The sequence below is a fragment of the Pinus tabuliformis genome, chromosome 7 (assembly GCF_031772625.1).
Source record: "Pinus tabuliformis cultivar Carrire ecotype Pingquan chromosome 7, CPIR1, whole genome shotgun sequence".
NCBI lineage: Eukaryota > Viridiplantae > Streptophyta > Pinopsida > Pinales > Pinaceae > Pinus > Pinus tabuliformis.
Window position 1 is genome coordinate 1,556,108,383 of NC_142293.1, and position 17,840 is coordinate 1,556,126,222.

General features: G+C 40.7%; 1 protein-coding gene and 1 pseudogene across 1 annotated transcript; both read left to right on the forward strand.

The window, feature by feature from the left end:
- Positions 1 to 34: 34 nt before the first annotated feature.
- Positions 35 to 10,919, forward strand: LOC149253890 (putative small nuclear ribonucleoprotein G pseudogene; annotated as a pseudogene).
- Positions 10,920 to 13,484: 2,565 nt separating this feature from the next.
- Positions 13,485 to 17,377, forward strand: LOC149253891 (small ribosomal subunit protein uS17z-like). Its single transcript, XM_089456956.1, has 6 exons — positions 13,485 to 13,496; positions 14,782 to 14,822; positions 14,913 to 15,013; positions 16,868 to 17,012; positions 17,101 to 17,190; positions 17,284 to 17,377. Exons 1-6 carry the CDS (start codon positions 13,485 to 13,487, stop codon positions 17,375 to 17,377), a joined length of 483 nt encoding a protein of 160 aa, XP_089313082.1.
- Positions 17,378 to 17,840: the final 463 nt, after the last annotated feature.

The following is a 17,840-nucleotide window of genomic DNA, read 5'->3' on the forward strand; positions in this document are numbered from 1 at the left end:
CTACGGCAATGCGATCATTTTGTCGTGCGCGAAGATGACCGCACGAGAGCTGGCAACCAAACCGTTGTCCTTCGTTGTGAAGTTGATCCGCCAAGCGAAAATGAGCGTGAATGGTGAGTACATGCGATCAGTGATAGATTTGATGGAGTTGAGAGGGCACCCTCTCTTCACAGTGGTGGGCACCTATGCGCTCTCGGACTGTACTAAGATCGGGTTTGGAGATGTGGATTTGGGGTGGGGAAGACCAGCCTACGGGGGGCCAGCATGAGGTGGAGTGGGACCAGCGTCAGTGGTGGGGTTGTCAAGCTTCCTCGTCCCCCATCATAACAGAAGTGGGGTGGAAGGCATAGTGGTTCCAGTATGCTTGCAGCCCGCTGCTATGCAAATATTTCAAGCAGAAATCAATGAAGCTATTGAGAATGCAGCCCCATATCTACGATCCTCGATATAAAATAGCAATCTGGAAGCTTAATTATTACGCCGTAAGGCGTTTCCCTTTGAAATAAACCCCAGTCATAATAGTAGCCGTCAGATCAACGGTTAGACGATGGAACAGAAATCAACACTCTAATTTAAGGTTTTTTTTAATGAATTTAAGGTTTTTTAAGGTTGGAATACTGAACGTCTCTTTGCCTAATGGGGGTTTCGTTGTTTAGGGTGGAAGAAAATTCTTCCACTGTGTACTGTTTTATTTGTTGGCTGATATAGCCATGCATGACTATTCAGGTTTTTCTGGAGGTTTGAGGCCCTCGCCTTGTTTTACTATATGCAAGATTAATATTGTATAACCCTATGTGGTTATCTCTCTGAGAACCAATCTTCTCGGTGGTTAACATTATACTTTAATAGTTCATGTTTTGGACTTATTTTGAGGATTCGGCCCTGCTATGACTAATTTAATTTAGTCTTCTCAGTCTTTTCATAGTTATTTCAGAGATACCATGAATACTGTGTTATTAATTCTGTGAAGTTATAATTTTTTTTAAGACTTTTTCCTCTTGATATTTACTTTGAAATGATAGAAAAATATGTATTTTGTCAAGCTGTAATTTACTAATTATTTGTTGTGGGTTTCAACCCTCGCCGAGGGTTTATTGAACTGTTTTCCGCAAGGCTTTTCGTGCTTATTTTCAGTGTAAAATGTATGATAGTTACTATTGTTCGCATTAATTCCGATAGCGTTGTATGCACAATTTGATTAATATATGCTCTAAAGCTGAACAGATTGTTGTTATTTCTCCAAAGTTTACAATCCAAGTTTCTTTCAACTGATGTGGTTAAGGGTTTGTTTGACAACCCAACTGATGTGGTTAAGGGTTTGTTTGACAGCCTAGGTCTGAGGGTTGTTCACACGTTGCTGCTCATTTTTTGTTTGTGCTTTTCCCCTCTTAAGAGGCATCATGAGCAGGCCAGGGCAGCCTCGGATCTCAAGAAGTAAGTATATAATTCACCCCGGTTCGGTTAAACTAAACTTGTGTTTGGATCCGTTCTTGTTGCTTCAAGACATACACTGGATGGTTTATGTAAGTAGATGTTTTGCATGGGTAGTTTACTTTTCAGTGGCATAAGGTTAAGAAATTAAGGTTTAGGGTTTTAGGATCAGTTCTGGGCTTAAATATCATTTCAAGGTTTAGGATCAGTTCAAGGTTTAAACATCATTTCAGGGTTGAGGATCTATTGAGGGTTTGAATATGAGTTCGGGTCTTCAGGATTTAGGGTAGAAGTCTCAGCTTTATGTCGAGGTTTGGATTTCTTGAAGTTAAAAGTTTGTTGTTGTTTTGTTTGGTGTTCAGGTAAAATGTGGGACCCCAATTTCAGGGTGCCTGGTCTTTAGGCTCCTAGGATTTCACATAGTCAGTGTAGAAATTGAGGTGTTTTTAAATTTTCAGCAGACTCTAATTGTTTTATAGCATTTTAGCACTACATAAAATACATAAAATAAACAGTACAACCCTGGTCTTTTGCATCTTTTGTGTTGGGGAATCTCATGATGGTATACGGCCTTAGTATGGAGTATTTACCCTATTTTATAAATATTAACATATGTAAATGTTCAACATTAAAAGTTAAAAGTGGGATACCCATTTCACGATGTTTGATGATAGTCTCAGACTCATGGGACCTCATAGTGAAACTAACTAAGGTGACTTCAATTATTTTAGCATTTTAGCACTACATGAAATAAATAGTGCAACTCTGGTCTTTAACATCCTGTCAGTTGGGGTATTCCCGGATATTGTAAGTCTAAAACATAGTAATTCGATTCTTGTATCGGAGAAACAAGAAAAGGCCTACTACACAGGGTTCAACTTAAGAGCATAGTGTTAAAAACTAGGACCGGTAACTGACCTGGTCCACCTATCATACAGGTTTTTGAACTGGAACAAGGAAAAACTGGACTGGTCAGATCATCAATAGGAGTGACATAAACATCATCTAGCTCAGAGTCTGAGGACTCCTCAGATTCCTCTGCAACCTCAATAGTAGTAGTAGTTGTAGCAGCAAAAGTAGACCTAACAGAAGCACGAGTTGGTCGAGCTGCACGAATAGTGCTTCCCATTGGTGTTTGCCTTAGCTTGATTCAGCTACTGGCTCTAGTTCTATTGGCACTACCAAATCAGGATCACCCCTCACCTCCCCCAACTCCAAATGAGATGTGTGAGGCAAATGAGAGGGGATGTATGATTTTATAGGCTTGGAGGGGTTGTTTTTGGAGGGAAACAACTCCTAGTTTCCTAGAAAACCACTCACACCCACCCAAAAGTGATTTGTGTGTGTCTGCGGCTGCGCATGTGTGAACTCTCAATGACCCGATTGGGTTATGATGGAACCAACTGGTTCATGCCAGTGTGGTACCAAACAGCTAGTTCATGGTCGGTTTGGTGCGAAACTGTGGTCTACCTTAGCCCAAACTGGGGTCATTGGCTGGGTTGATCTCTGTACCTAATGAATTGGCTGGTTTGACGAGGTAGCTGTTCGACCTAGCTGGGTTTTAAAACCATGCTTAAGAGATACATTGTTTGAGTTGGCTACTCAACGATGTACACTGAATGGTTTAATAGAAAACAATGTATCATGCTGAGTTCCGTTTCAGTACTATAGAATCTAGATTCTGATGACATTGGTGCAAACAACAATGTAAACTTTGAAACGGGAACTATAAACTCAAAACGGGAACTCTGGCCAAAAAACCCCAAAAAACATCAAAAACAGTACTAAAAACGAAAAGTGTGTATACTGGAACGATGTTTTTTTTTTTTTAGGTGTCAATTTTGAACGTGTTTTAAAAATGGCAGTGACTATGAAATTTACTACGAAATTTTCGTGCAAAATATAGCTTCAAAACGAAAGTGTTGATACTGGAATAATGAATTTTTTTTAGGGTCAATTTTCAAACTTTTTAAAAAATGCTAATAAAACCAATTTTTTATGTCTCAAACAAAGTTAAATTTTAAGGAAAAAACACATTAATATTTCTGGTAGAATATCATTTTTCTTTCCTAAGTATAAATTTAACATGTTTTCAACCACAACATGCTAGATACAAAAGAAATTGAAATTTTTTCAACTATAAAACTAAAAAAGCATGACATTATGAACAAATTATATCACTGAATGAATTCAAAAGTCTTTATTTGTATACTGAATAAAACAGACATTATATCTCTAATTTGATATTGCATTGTAGATATTTAAACAATAAAATTTATCATACTTAAGACATAATCCGACAACATAAAAATGCTTCATAACTTCTCATTTAACAAAATATGGAAAACATTAATTTTATTTGAAGATACGATACATACATCAGTTATATAAACTGTCTTAAACAATTATTCAAACTCAATCACCCAATAACCGTGGGTAGGCTGTCGTCGTGCCCCCTTCCCCCAACCCATTACCGATCTTTCCCATTCACCCATGCCCTCTTCCCCCTTCTGCCCTACCCATGCGCCAGCCCTTGCTACCCCCAACTCACCCACCCATGCACCATTTCCCCAACTCTTCCTTCCCTACCCCACAACTCTCCTCCCCATAAGCCCAACCCCTAACTCCCATTCCCCTCCAATCTCAACTCCTCCCCCCCTTCCTTAACGCCGGCCCCATGGGCCTTGCGCCCTACCCCCCTCCACCCTACCCCCTACCTTCCCCCACCCCCCACCCTTACCTTACCTCCCACCCCCCGCCACCCCCCTACCCTTACCCTACCCCCCCCCCCCCCAAGCCCTACCCCCCCGGCCGCCCCCCCCCAAGCCCTACCCCCCCGGCAGCCCCCCCCCCCTCCCCCCTGCCCCCCTCCCACCCCCTACCCTTACCCCCCCCTACCCCCCTGCCCCCTACCCTTACCCCCCCCTTACCCCCCTGCCACCCCCTACCCTACCCCCCCTGCCCTACCCCTTACCCCCCCCACCCAACCCCCTACCCTACCCCTACCCCTACAACCCCCTCCCCCCCCCACCCCACCCTACCCCCTACCCCCCTTACCCCCCTACCCCCCACCCCCCTTACCCCCCCCCTACCCCCTACCCCTACCCCACGCATTCCCCCCCCGGCCCCTCCCCACCCCGCCCATCCTCGGCCCCCTCCCCGGCCTTGGCCCACCCCACCCCGCCCACCCCCCTCCCCCTCCCCCTCCCCGCCCCCCCCTCCACCGCCACCCCGCCCACCCCTCCACCGCCACCGCCCCCTCCCCGCCCACCCCTCCACCGCCACCGCCCCCTCCCCGGCCCCCCCGCCCACCCCTCCACCCACACCACCCCCTCCCCGGCCCCCCCGCCCACCCCTCCCCCGCCACCGCCCCCTCCCCGCCCACCCATCCCCTGCCACCGCCCCCTCCCGGCCCCCCCGCCCACCCCTCCACTGCCACCGCCCCCTCCGCGGCAGCGGCACCCCGGGCCGCCCTGCCCCTCCCGATCGGCGGCGGGGCGGGGCGACCCGGGGGTGCCGCTGTCGCGGAGGGGGCGGGGTAGGGGGAGGGGGAGGGGTGGGCGGGGGGGCCGGGAGGGGGCGGTGGCGGGGGATGGGTGGGCGGGGTGGGCGCGGTGTCGGGGGAGGGTGGGTGGTGGGGCCGGGGAGGGGGCGGTGGCGGGGGATGGGTGGGTGGGCAGGGGGCGGTGGCGGTGGGCGGGGATGGGGCGGTGTGGGTGGAGGGGTGGGCGGGGGGGCCGGGGAGGGGGTGGTGGCGGGGGAGGGGTGGGCGGGGAGGGGGTGGTGGCGGTGGAGGGGTGGGCAGGGTGGCGGTGGAGGGGGGGCGGGGAGGGTGTGGGCGGTGGCGGTGGAGGGGTGGGCGGGGGGAGGGCGCAGTGGCGGGGATGGGTGGGTGGGGAGGGGGCGGTGGCGGTGGAGGGGTGGGCCGGGGAGGGGGGGGGGGGGGGGGTGGGTGGAAGGGGGTAGGGGTGGGCGGGGGTGGGGGGCACGGTAAGGGTAGGGGATGCGGAGGTGTAGGGGGTTGGGGGAGGGGTAAGAGGGGCGGCGCGGGTAGGGGGTAGGGGGTAAGGTGGGGGGGGGGGGGGTAGGAGGTGGGTGGGGGTGAGGGGGGGGGGTAGGGGTAGGGGATGTGGGGGTGTAGGGGGTAAGGGGGGGTGCGCGGGTAGGGGGTAAGGTGGGGAGGGGGGGTAGGGGGTAGGGGATGGGCGGGCGTGAGGGGGGGGTTAAGGGTAGGGGGTTGTTGGGGGGGGGTAAGGGGGGGAGGTAAGGGTAGGGGTTGGGGGAGGGGGGTAAGGGTAGGGCGTGGGTAGGGTGTAAGGAGGGGGGGAGGGGTAGGGCACGGGGGGGGGGTGGGTGGGGGCTGGGGAAGGGTACAGTTGGGCAGGGGTTGGGGGGGGGGGAGGGGGTAGGGGTAGGGCACGGGGGTAGGGGTGGGTGGGGGCTAGGGAAGGGTACAGTTGGGCGGGGGTTGGGGGGGTGGGCGCAGTGGTGAGGGGCGGCCGCGGGGAGGGGTTGGGGGGTGTAGGGGGTTTTGGGGGATGGGGGGGGGTGGCGGTTTGGGGGGATGGAGGGGGGCAGAAGCGAGGGGCGAGGGGGGATGGGGCGCGGGAGTGTGGGGGGACGGTAGGGGGTAGGGTGAGGGAAGGGGAGGGGGGTCGGGGAGGGGGGGAAGCTTAGGAAGCTTCGTTCAAATAGAAAATTCAGCTGAAAAAAAACATCTAGCGTGGCATGCAAAGGATGGACCATGAAGAAATACAGAGTTGGCGAGCGAAACAAAGAGAAAACATAGATTTGATGGATGCAGGGAGTACAATAACTTGGTAATCATATCGAGGGATTTGTCATCATCATCATTTTTGGAGATTGGATCAGGCGTGTTACTTTAATTATTAATGTGTAGTGAATCCAGACAAGAGATCTCTCGTGAGAGGAATAAGTTAATGGGGCCGGGGCTTCAATGTAGTCGTCAAGGGGTTGTGGGGGGCGCATGGGTAGGGGCTCGCCCATACTTGCCTAATTGTGCACTTAGTCTCATTATCCCTCACCTGACCTCCCGCTCGCCCATCGACCCGCCTGCCTGTTAGAGGTGGCTGGGCAATTCTGATTATACAAATAAAAAATTTATGGTATATTTTTGTTGTTAATTTAAGTTAATATGTTTTTTTATTTACTAATTTATGTGTTTTTTTTTAGGAAAATGGCATCAAGGAAAATTTCTGTGAATCTTTCTGGACCAAAGAGTCTTAAAGGTGTATCTTCAAAAAACATTGGTGAACGAACTGCACCTGAGCTCATGCCTACAAATATTTCAAGTGCTTTAAGTGATAAGAAGCTAATCTCAGATTGGAAAAGTTCAAAAGAGGTGAAATTTCCATCAAGAGTCCGGTATGTGAAAGAAAGAGAGAGCACAACTGTGATTTTCGCATTGATTTTTAAGTTAATTATTATTTTTTGAAAAAAAAATTTGTTATTATTATTTTTTTGACATGAAATTCATAAAAAAAACTATTATTTGACCATTTTTAGTTAATATTTTTGTATAAAAATTGTGATTTTGACATGTTAATTCTAGCAAAAAATTATCAAAACGTTTAGTTTTTTTGTTATATTTATGTTAAAAATTGTTATTTTTATGTCCATTGTTAAAAAATGTTGTTTTTTAGAAGCAATTATTTCATGTGGATTGAAAAATTAATTAAGGATGTATAAATATGTAGATTATCTAAAATTCAAACTATCGACTTTCTAATTTAAAAACGCAAAACAATAAAAGCCCCCCTAAAAAAAAAAAATTAAGATAGAGAACAAGAAAATATGAATAAAATGACGACTTCAAAAACTATCAAATTTAGAAAATAATTTTTTACATTTCACACACTAGAAAATTAAAAGTCAAAAAATAGGTCTTTTAAAAAAGGGTGTGATGCAGAATACTCACTTTTTAAAATCAGCATGAAAATCACTACCATTCTAAAACTTGATTTCATCCTTGAACATGAAAAAAAATTAAAGTTCCAAAAACCATGTTCTAAAAAAAACATGTGTATTCTGCATCACCACTTTTGAAAATCGGGTCATTTTTTTGCTATCTCTACGAAACGGGTAACAGTATTAGTTCCCGTTTCAAAGTTTACATTGTTAAACTTATTAACTATTCACAAATCATTCTTCATGATTGTAGAATTAAACATCAGAGTTTCCCGTTGCTTCTTTAACAGAGGTCTGTTCTATGAAAAGAGACTCCTCCCTCTAGCTTCTTTTGTGAGGAGACTCTGCAAAGGCTGAGTCGCAACATCCTCTGTTGTGCCTTTCTAGTAATATCTTAAAATTTCTGAATTTCAACTGTTCATTTAAACCACTTCGACTTTCAGTACTTTCTTTTCCATAATGACTTCAAAGCTGAAGAAGGTTAGGCTGCCAACATTGCCAGGTTCTCGTATGGTTACCTTGCATGGGCCTTTGGATAATAGTTAGCACTTACCTCAACAGTTGGGCTAAGGTTTAACTACACTATCATAAGACACTATATATTTCCACAATGTGGGCACATCATACATTGTCATGGAAACCATGATGTGGCTAAGGTTTCACTACATTATCATAAGCCACCAAATAAATCCCACAACATGGGCACATCAGACATTGTCATAGAACCATGGTGTCAAATACATTGTGTTTGATTTATTGTATTTTTTGTTTACATTACTTTTCTTCATCATCTTATGGGAAGATAGGCGCTTGTGCAGTTTGTCTTAACTAGTCAACTTTCCAAGCTAGAGTGACCACGTTCTTGTTCTAGCACACCTTCTTGTTTTACAGTGTTTGCAAGTGCAATGGCCTAGTGGAATTTTGGATTGTGATGATTGGTGGCAACCGTTGTCCACTAGTAGTAGATGAAACCTTCGTTCTTAGTTGTTTCTCTTGGTTTTCTAATTTACATCAAACATATGAGATTTTAACTTTTTGTTTGTTTGTGATTTAATAATTTTTGTTGTTTTCTATGTTTTCTGATCGTTACCTTGCCACCTTTTTCCAGCAGTCGCAAGCTTCAGTACTAAACTTTGAAATAAAAACCTACAGAATAACTGAAGTTTCACTTAGTTTTACTTCATTAGTGGTTGAGCATGCTCTCATAGCAAACTGTAGGTGCAACAGAGAGTTCCTGAATTTCTGGCCTATAAACCAACACTTAGGTTGCCATTGGCAGAGTAAACAGCTCTTCTCATAGACATAAAGAAAATGACAGGTCATGATATGCATTGGTCTCAGTTGAGTATCTGCAATTTTTAAAGTGCAACAATGTTGAAACAAAACTGCAGTTACTGTCGTCAATATATATAAGAAAACTCTAGAGTATTGAATATTAATAGATTAGATATGTTACTACTATAGACAACTGCAAGAAAGTGTGAAACGCCCACAAGAGACATTTATAATGATGTAACTATTTTTATGTTAACTTGGAAGTTGATACCAATACCTATTCCCCGAACTGCTTGTAGCGTATCAAATATATTGCATGCAACATGTCATTTTCTTTACGGTTGTCCTTTCATGTTGTATGATTTATCAGTTGTCTTGTTCTCGTTGTTTCGTGCCCACCAAACCCATCTGATTACAACAGGGATCTACTCTTTAAGTTCTTTACAGTGATTTCCACATCGGTCCTTTGCAGTTAGGAGTGTGGTGGAAACTGAAGCCTAACTCTGGGCATTGATTGTATTAACTTTCTTGCCTCTAGTTTGTCGGCAATTATTTTTTCTCATTGTTTGAATACAAGATGTTGCTTCACAAGTTCTTGAGATCTTGCTTGAGAAATTAATTCTCTTTATAGCATAGTGTGCCTTTAGTTCCTCCTAAAAAATATATCTTCCTCTAATGTGTTAAGTAAACACTAGTAAAAGAAGAATAGAACTCTCATTCTCTCCTAATAGCTTGTGCATGTTACACTGCATGAACTTGCTTACATACTTCATGTTTACAGCATTACTCAATCTTTGCAAACTAACGTTCTCATCTTCTATTGAAATAAACCATATTGGATAGAGCAACTAGATGATGATAATGAAATCTAACTGCCATGCTCAGCAATATTTTAGTGATTTCCCAATCCTTATAAACTTGGAGTGCAATAAATAGTTCTTTGCCTAGTCAGGATTAAGATATTCTCAATGCCATTAAGATTAAAACCATTTCCAAAGCCTTCATCTTTAGGATTGGTGCCTTTTGAATCTTCCTTGATGCTATTCAAATGTCTTAGGGATTCAGATCTAATGAATATAGGTGCTTGCTAAATTATCCCTTCTCCCTCAGCTAGATGAAAAAGTTGACTTATGACATATTCAGAAGATATGATTTAAGCATATATAATTTCTTTCCCTTGAGAAAGTATATGATGTTACTGTAGAATATTTATGATTTCACCCTTTCTGGGTAACTATTACATAGTTTAGAGAACATTTGGTTTTGCAATTTATTTTCCTGTTCCATTCTGACTTGATTGATACACGTGGGAATCCCAATAAGCAAATTGTGCTGTCTGATAAACATTTGTGTTAGTGTTTATTAATTTGTAGATAGTTACCTACCGTATATTTTATCCCTTTTGCTTGGTTATGGCTGTGATGATGTTGCCTTTTCTGTTTTACTCGTAGATTGCATTTTCAATGATACTTTAATTTCTTTTGCATGATAAGAAGTCTGACATCTAATTCCATTGTTTTTTAGTTGCAAGGAAAGGCATTTTGATCTCTTTAAATTTATGAATTCAATGGCTTGTATATTTTGCCATGATATATGTACATGACAAATTTGCTTGCCTAAACACAATAGAGGTAGAGAATAAGAGTAAGCAATTATTTTTTAGTTACTGTTTCACTTTTCTAATATATTGAAAATTAATTTCTGAATTTAGTAAAGTTGAACGCCAACAGAGTGGTGGTTGGTACTCTATGAGGATTTGACCAGTTCATGAATTTAGTCCTGGATGGTACTGTCGAAGTAAATGACAATGAAAGAGATGAGATAGGCATGGTGGTAGGTTTTTCCTCTTTCTCATGTCGTTTTCAAATTTTTCAATGTCATATAAAATTAGTTAAATTCAATTTACTAGGAGATTCATTTGTTTTGTTTCTTATATGCAGATCATCAGAGGGAACAGTGTTGTGATGATTGAAGCTTTGGAACTGGTCAATAGGTCATAATAATTTATTTTGAAACCTTTTCATGTTTGGGAGATTCATGGGTACATAACTTTTGTAAGCAATGCACCATTTGTTAAAATATTCCAGTAATGATTTTGCCTATCTATTTTTGCAATGTTTTATTTTGAATGGATGTTATGAGCAAAGTATGGAGAGTATTCTTCCCCCCTTTTTTTATGCTTTTAGGAGTTAGAAGATGGCTGAAATAGCTGCACGGGAAGATGGCAGCAATGTAGACAACCGAATTTCACAATGTAGTTTATTTGCTTGATATAGTAACCACATCCTAACGTGTTGCTTAATAGTAACATCAATTCTTATTGGCTGTGAATGCTTTTAGATGGTTGGAACAATTTCCTTATATTAAGGCTTCATAAGTTTGTGTGTGCAATGTTCTTAGCTAGCATTTTGATGATGTTATATAATGTAGGTCCTTCATTTCCATATGGGTTGGATTCATATCAGCCATGCTTTTGCTATAAGGGCCATGCCATGTTTTAGGAGTTAGAAGATGGTTGAAATAGCTGCATGGGAAGATGGCAGCAATATAGACAACTGAATTTCACAATGTAGTTTATTTGCTTGATATAGTAACCACATCCTAACATGATGCTTAATAGTAACATCAATTCTTATTGGCTGTGAATGCTTTTAGATGGTTGGAACAATTTCCTTATATTAAGGCTTCATAAGTTTGTGTGTGCAATGTTCTCAACTAGCGTTTTGATGATGTTATATAATGTAGGTCCTTTATTTCCATATGGGTTGGATTCATATCAGCCATGCTTTTGCTATAAGGGCCATGCCATGTTTTAGTGCATGCTGATCACCTTTCTAGCTTTGAACTTAAATGTAGGATCTTTTCCTCCGTTTTTTTTTTAATAGAAAATCTGTTTTAACCTTGGATTGGATCTATCAAGCATAGAGAGGTATCATTGATCAAAGACAATGTGCAAACCTCTCATTGCGCCGAGAGGTGCTCTCCAGCCCAATATGGTAGTGATGTTGTAATGTTTAACCTTTTGACTTCCTAGAATGACAAAGATGTTGTAATGTCCTGTCTAACATTTTTGGATTCCAACCCATGGTTTTTCCACATGGTATTGTTCTCTAATGTAGCCTATATGAAGGGTAATAATTAAACCAACCTAGATCCATCTCTTCACTCTAAAAAATGTTTGCACCTCAAGAGAGAGATTTGATCCCTCTTGGCGCTTGGTAGATCCGGAGCTAAAGATGGATATAGGCTAGTGGTATAAAAGAACGCCCAAGGGTTGAGATGGATCTATGTTAGTTTATTTATTTATTACGTCGTACGACGTTCCCTTTGAAATGAACTTCCCTCTCTGCCCACTTGTCATTTTTCTGCATCATTAGATAATATGTTAGACGATTGAAATAGGTTTAGTCGTTCGATCAGAGGATATGATTAGTTAGAAAAAAGAGTTATTATGCCCTAACCGCCTTAACCACCTTACACACAAATTCTATCCCTCCCGAATGGTTTCCACTTCACGCAGTGGATTGCAGGCTGTGGGGGCTCACCCACTGCCTATGGGAACCACTATGGATCTCTCTATCACAGAACTCAGACTACGATTCAGCTTGGTGCAGAACAATTCCCGTCTGGATACAAACTCCCTCAATACAGTCTACCACAACTAATGGACCATTTGTGATTCTGAGGGTTACTGTGACTTCTGATGATTACGCCATTTTTTGTTTTTTGTACAATTACAAAAATGGATATGCATTGCTGGCAATTGGTATTTTCAAGAGCATGTGCAAGGGAGAATTGTGTTTTTGGATTGTGGGGTAGTTAGCATTGATATGATAATTTTAATGGTTCCTGATTTACATAAATGCCTAATGCCTAGAGCATTGGCTTGTGTTTTGGATTTGTTGTGCGGGTTAGGTTAATGTTACTACCTTATTTTCAATGATTATTGCTTCGTTGTCGTAAATGTTTGTCCAAAGGCAACTTTTGACTAGGGTAAGAAAAAATGTTTTCCAGGTTATATGGATGTCTACCTGTGATGTTCTGAGCTATTTATCATTATATAATGCTGAAGAATATACAACAACCTATTTTTCATTAAAAATGTGCCTGCTTGATTGTTAAAATCCGTTTTCCCCCTCCTTCTGTATGTTAGGGGTTTAAGGGTTAGTTGTTTTAGGTGGTATCAATGTTTATGTAATGTTTTTAGGTTATGAAACCTATAATAAAGGTGAAGAAAACAATATCGAGCCCTATTGCATCTATTACTATGGTGATAAGGCTATGAAATGTTAGTGGAACCTTAACAGGAATTGAAAGTTGTCTCCATGGACCATCTTTGTTTCTCAATTCTAAAATATTTTAAACAATAGTGAGTCCATTTGCCTCTTGCTGTGTTTTTGAGATAAGATAAGATAAGATAATTACGCCGTAAGGTGTTTCCCTTTGAAATGAATTGCCCCAGCCGCCGCTGTGTCCTATTGTTGACCGTGGATTTGTGGTGTTAGACGATTGAATGAATTGTGATCGTTGATCCAACATTGATACAAAACTGAACAGTTAATGAGGAAGTGGGATGGATGCACCGCCAGTGAGCCATTCGTTTCGCAGCTGACATGTGCTTGGCTCGCACTGCCAACAAGGGCTCTGCTTGGACTCTAGCTCTGAACCTCCGCCTCATGCGCAAAAAAAAGACCATCACGATGATGAAGCAGAAAAAATCCTCCCTCATAACGCTGGCGAGAAAAATGAAATTGACATCTTTCCATTGAAAATGTTGTAACTTCTCAGGTAGGAGCGGGAGCGGCCGAGGCCTTGAAATGCGAAGTTATAAGTCTTGAATTCCTGCAGCCATGGCAGAACAGGTATTCCAACTCTATTCCTTCAAGGCTTTTTATGGTTTGTTTTATGTATTTTGGATTTTTTAGGGTTTTCGCGGAAGAACAAGCGAGTTTCTGGAGTGGAGAAGATTTTTGTTTATTGAGCTCTTTCAGATTCATGTCGTTTTATAGTAGCTGTTGTTTTTCTTACATTTGTTTGGCCCACAATATCCAGTTTTTATTAAGGAAACCCTTCTTTTTCATCCTGTCTCTCTTCCTATGAAAAACGTGGGATTGGGGCTTAAGCTATTTGCAGCGGTTTTTTTTTGTATGACTCTAGCGTTGATCAAGGTGACATACATCGCAATTACCAATTATTTCACATTGAACTGTTGTCTTCCCTATTTAGAAAGTGAGAAGGTTACGTTGTTTGTGGACAACATTCTGCATAGTCCCTCGTTCTGGCTATATGCAACAAGGCAAGGATCCAGGGCTTTAGTCGTTGGGGCATTCACTCCCTGCTGAGATTCACTTGAAATAGGGCTAATGTAGGGATTTGTTTTGTTGGCAAAGTTTTGTATGGTGTTTGTTTTTGTGTGGAATGGTTCAACGCATTGATTAATGGCCCAGATTTGATAAGTGTTTACTGGTTAGACCCTCGGTAATCTGGGGTGTAGAATGGCCAAAAGCTATTTTTGGTCCCTTGTTAGTTTGGCTTGCAGGATTCGCGTTAGACTGTTTGGTCCTTATTTGGAAACTTTTGGAAATAACATAAATTAGTAGACAAAGTTTCCATGATGCCAACTTTATTAGGATCTTGTTAATAATAAAAACAAGATATTCCAATGTGTTGGTGCCTTGAGCTGGTCTTTTTTTCTCTAGTTGTCTTACGAACGACCAGCTCGGGATTTGCCCAAGACTTTTAATTTTTTTAAACAATGGGGATTTGAGTTTAGACTTTAGTACTTTTATCAAACGGGGTTCTTGATTTTGTCATGGTTCTTTTGCGTGTTTGGAGTTGCAAGCTCATGTTAAAGCTATTAATCTCAATGCAGGGTATGGGTATATATGTAATATTGGGATAGGCTCTTCGATCATCCATTCTATTATTCTATCGCTATGCTCAAGTATTGGTAGATGGGTTTATTTATAAAAAAGCAGTTAACCATAACAAGCCCTTTTAATAGAAGCCAAACACCTTTTTCCAATATTCTATGCCACTTTGAAGCTTGTATTTGTGGGTGAATAGTGAAAACGTTGTTGTTAGTATTGTCATTGTTATCAACTAATGGGACATCTCTGATACAAATTCCTTGTATTGTTTTCATAGATTGAGAGAGCTTTTCTAAAGCAGCCAAAAGTCTTTCTCAGGTAATCATATTGCAGTATTATTTGATTTTATTTCATGTTTAGAATCTTTTGATTTGCTTCTCTTTTGATCCTTAATTTATATTGTTGCAGTTCTAAGAAGTCTCGGAAGGCGAAACATCCTGGAAAAGGTGGCAACAGGTTTTGGAAGAATGTGGGTCTTGGCTTCAAGACCCCCAAAGAAGCTATTCAAGGTATGGTGATTAAATTCTTGGTAGATTTGATTATTGCGATATATTTTGTTTGTATATATTATTGTGCATTTAATTGTTGTTTCTATTAAATTATCCATTCGAATGCCAAAATGCTTCCTTGTAGCAAGGTTGCATGAGTAAGAAGACACACCAGGTATAGAAATGGTGTAGTTGTTATGAATTCCCAAAATATTGTTTGTTAGTATGGGGGATCCCGGTGCCATTTGAAATGTCTTTGTGCTTGCCAATTTAAATGTAACTTACTTGATCCATGTGTATTGGACTCTGGAGAAAATTCTAACACTACCTTTTAGTTGTTTCCCATAAATACATTTGAGCTTCAAATACATTTCAAGTCTTCATATTTAAGACTGAAAATTGACTCCATCATGGTAAAAACACAATTAAACCTGTAAACAAGAGCCCTTTATAATTTAGTATAGACTGGAACAGAGTTCTCATGCCCAATACGTGCATCAATCACTTACCAGGCTCACACTATGCTGTAGATCTTCAACTATCAATCCATATGAATTAATTGAATGCAGAATCACATTTCTTTCTTATTGTTTACCAAAATATATAGTGTCAATGAAGTCAGGGAAGTAGCTGCTGTAATTAAAAAATAGCTATATGATGAATCATCCAAATTGATACAATAAAAAGCCTTTTTGTAGGATGTTTTGAATTCTTTGAACACACGTTCTGTAGGTCTCTGTAGCTGAAGAGCCCCTGTTTAGTAAGAACGTTAGTGGTAAAAGTAGCATGCCAGGTATGGAAGTGCTTTTTGAGTACCAAATTCTAATAGCATAAGTAATGATGCAACAATCTTGTCTAAAGCTTTTACAATATATCTTGTGTTCTAAGACACCTTTTGAGCATTTTCAAAGAAGATAGGAACTCTCTTCATCATATGTTTGCCAACAAAACCAACTTGCAATAGTTTTATCTCTTGCATTTACAATATATCTTGTATTCTAAGACACCTTTTGAGCATTTTCAAAGAAAATAGGAACTCCCTCCATCATAGGTTTGCCAACAGAACCAACTTCTACTATCTGGTCAATCAGTGCCAAGGCAATTAATTAAATTCACTACCAGCAGGGAACTTAGCAAGAAATCATCAACTGCAAAGATAACCCCATGCTTGCCCTGTATCAGCTGCGGCCAACAAACAATCATTCCAGATGCAGGAAAATCATCTGCGGGGTTACCGTCATAAAAATAATACGGACTTGGTTTCCACTTTTAATTATTTCTTTACAGAGAAAGATGGTATTCTTTACAGACTCGATTTTCGCTTCTAGTTATTTGTTTACAGAGAATGATGGTATTCTTTACAGACTCCGTTTTTCATATCCGATCTTACCTGAAAGATTCAAAGATTTGGAACTAATTTCAAGAAGCTATGATACTCAGTGCTGAGAGGCAGTTGAATGATCATTGCCCTACTGTTTTTATTTTTAACATTATCTATATGAACTGATTAATTTTTTTGTTTTTCCTTCATCATTAACATATGATAATAAAAGCAAAATTAAGAATCTTAAGAATAATCAAGATGTCATTCTTATGATTATTTTTCGTATTTTCTTGATTCTGATACATGAACTAGAAGTTGTGCAATCATCTTGGTTTTATTTATTTATTTATTATTTTATTTTTATCTATAATTTTTATTTTGGTCTTTTGGTTTCCACTAATTCATGCAAATATTTTCTGATTGGTGCATATTATTTTATATTGTTGCAGTCTTTCTCAACTAGTTTTTCAATACACGTATTTGTCTGTTATATGTTTTTGGGTCTTTCTCCACTGGATTGTGTGAACTAGGTTTTCTTGGTTTTTATGTAGAGACCTACATCGACAAGAAGTGCCCATTCACTGGTATTGTTTCAATAAGAGGTCGCATATTAGCTGGAACATGTTATAGTGCTAAAATGACACGGACAATTATTGTCCGTAGGGACTATCTCCATTTTGTCGAGAAATATCAGAGGTAACGAGAGAAAATTATAGTGAATTGCAATTATATTTCTATACAGTTCCATTTTAGTAGTAATTTTGAATGTCTGCATACTTAACAGATATGAAAAGAGACATTCGAACATACCAACCCATATTTCACCCTGTTTCCGTGTCAAAGAAAGGGATCATGTTATCATTGGGCAATGCAGGTAAATCTATTTATGGGAATATCCACTAAAACCTGTGACTCTTTTTTGTGTTTTTATTGGTTGTTAACATTTTATATGATTTTCTTGTATCAGGCCCTTGTCCAAGACTGTAAGGTTTAATGTTTTGAAGGTGATTCCTGTGGGTTCTAGCAGTGGTTCTACAAAAAAAGCCTTCACTGCAATATGAATCCGTTTTTTCTTCTTCCATTAAGTCTGACAAAGTGGGCTTCGATAGAGTTGAGGGTTACTTACTATTTTATCATTTGGTCAAAATTAATTTTGTTAGTTTAATTCTTCTTTTGGTTACTATGTTGAATTTTGAAAAAGATGTACGGTGCATGTTTACTCTTTGGTAGTTGAAAGTCCACCATTCTTGGATACTTTTGTTTTGGTTTTAGCATCCAGTAAACCTTTGAAGGCATATTCTTCGAATATATATATATATATATATAGATATATTTCCAATAGCCAAATATGACGATGTCATATTTATTTTATTATATATGGCAAGGAGTTTCGCTTTTAATTATTTCTTTAGGAGGTGACATTCGTGTGCTTGAAGTTGTTGACTTGGTGATAATAAATATTGCTATCAAATGATCAATACAGCTAACTTTCTCAGCATAACTTTGAATTTATGAAGGTGCCTA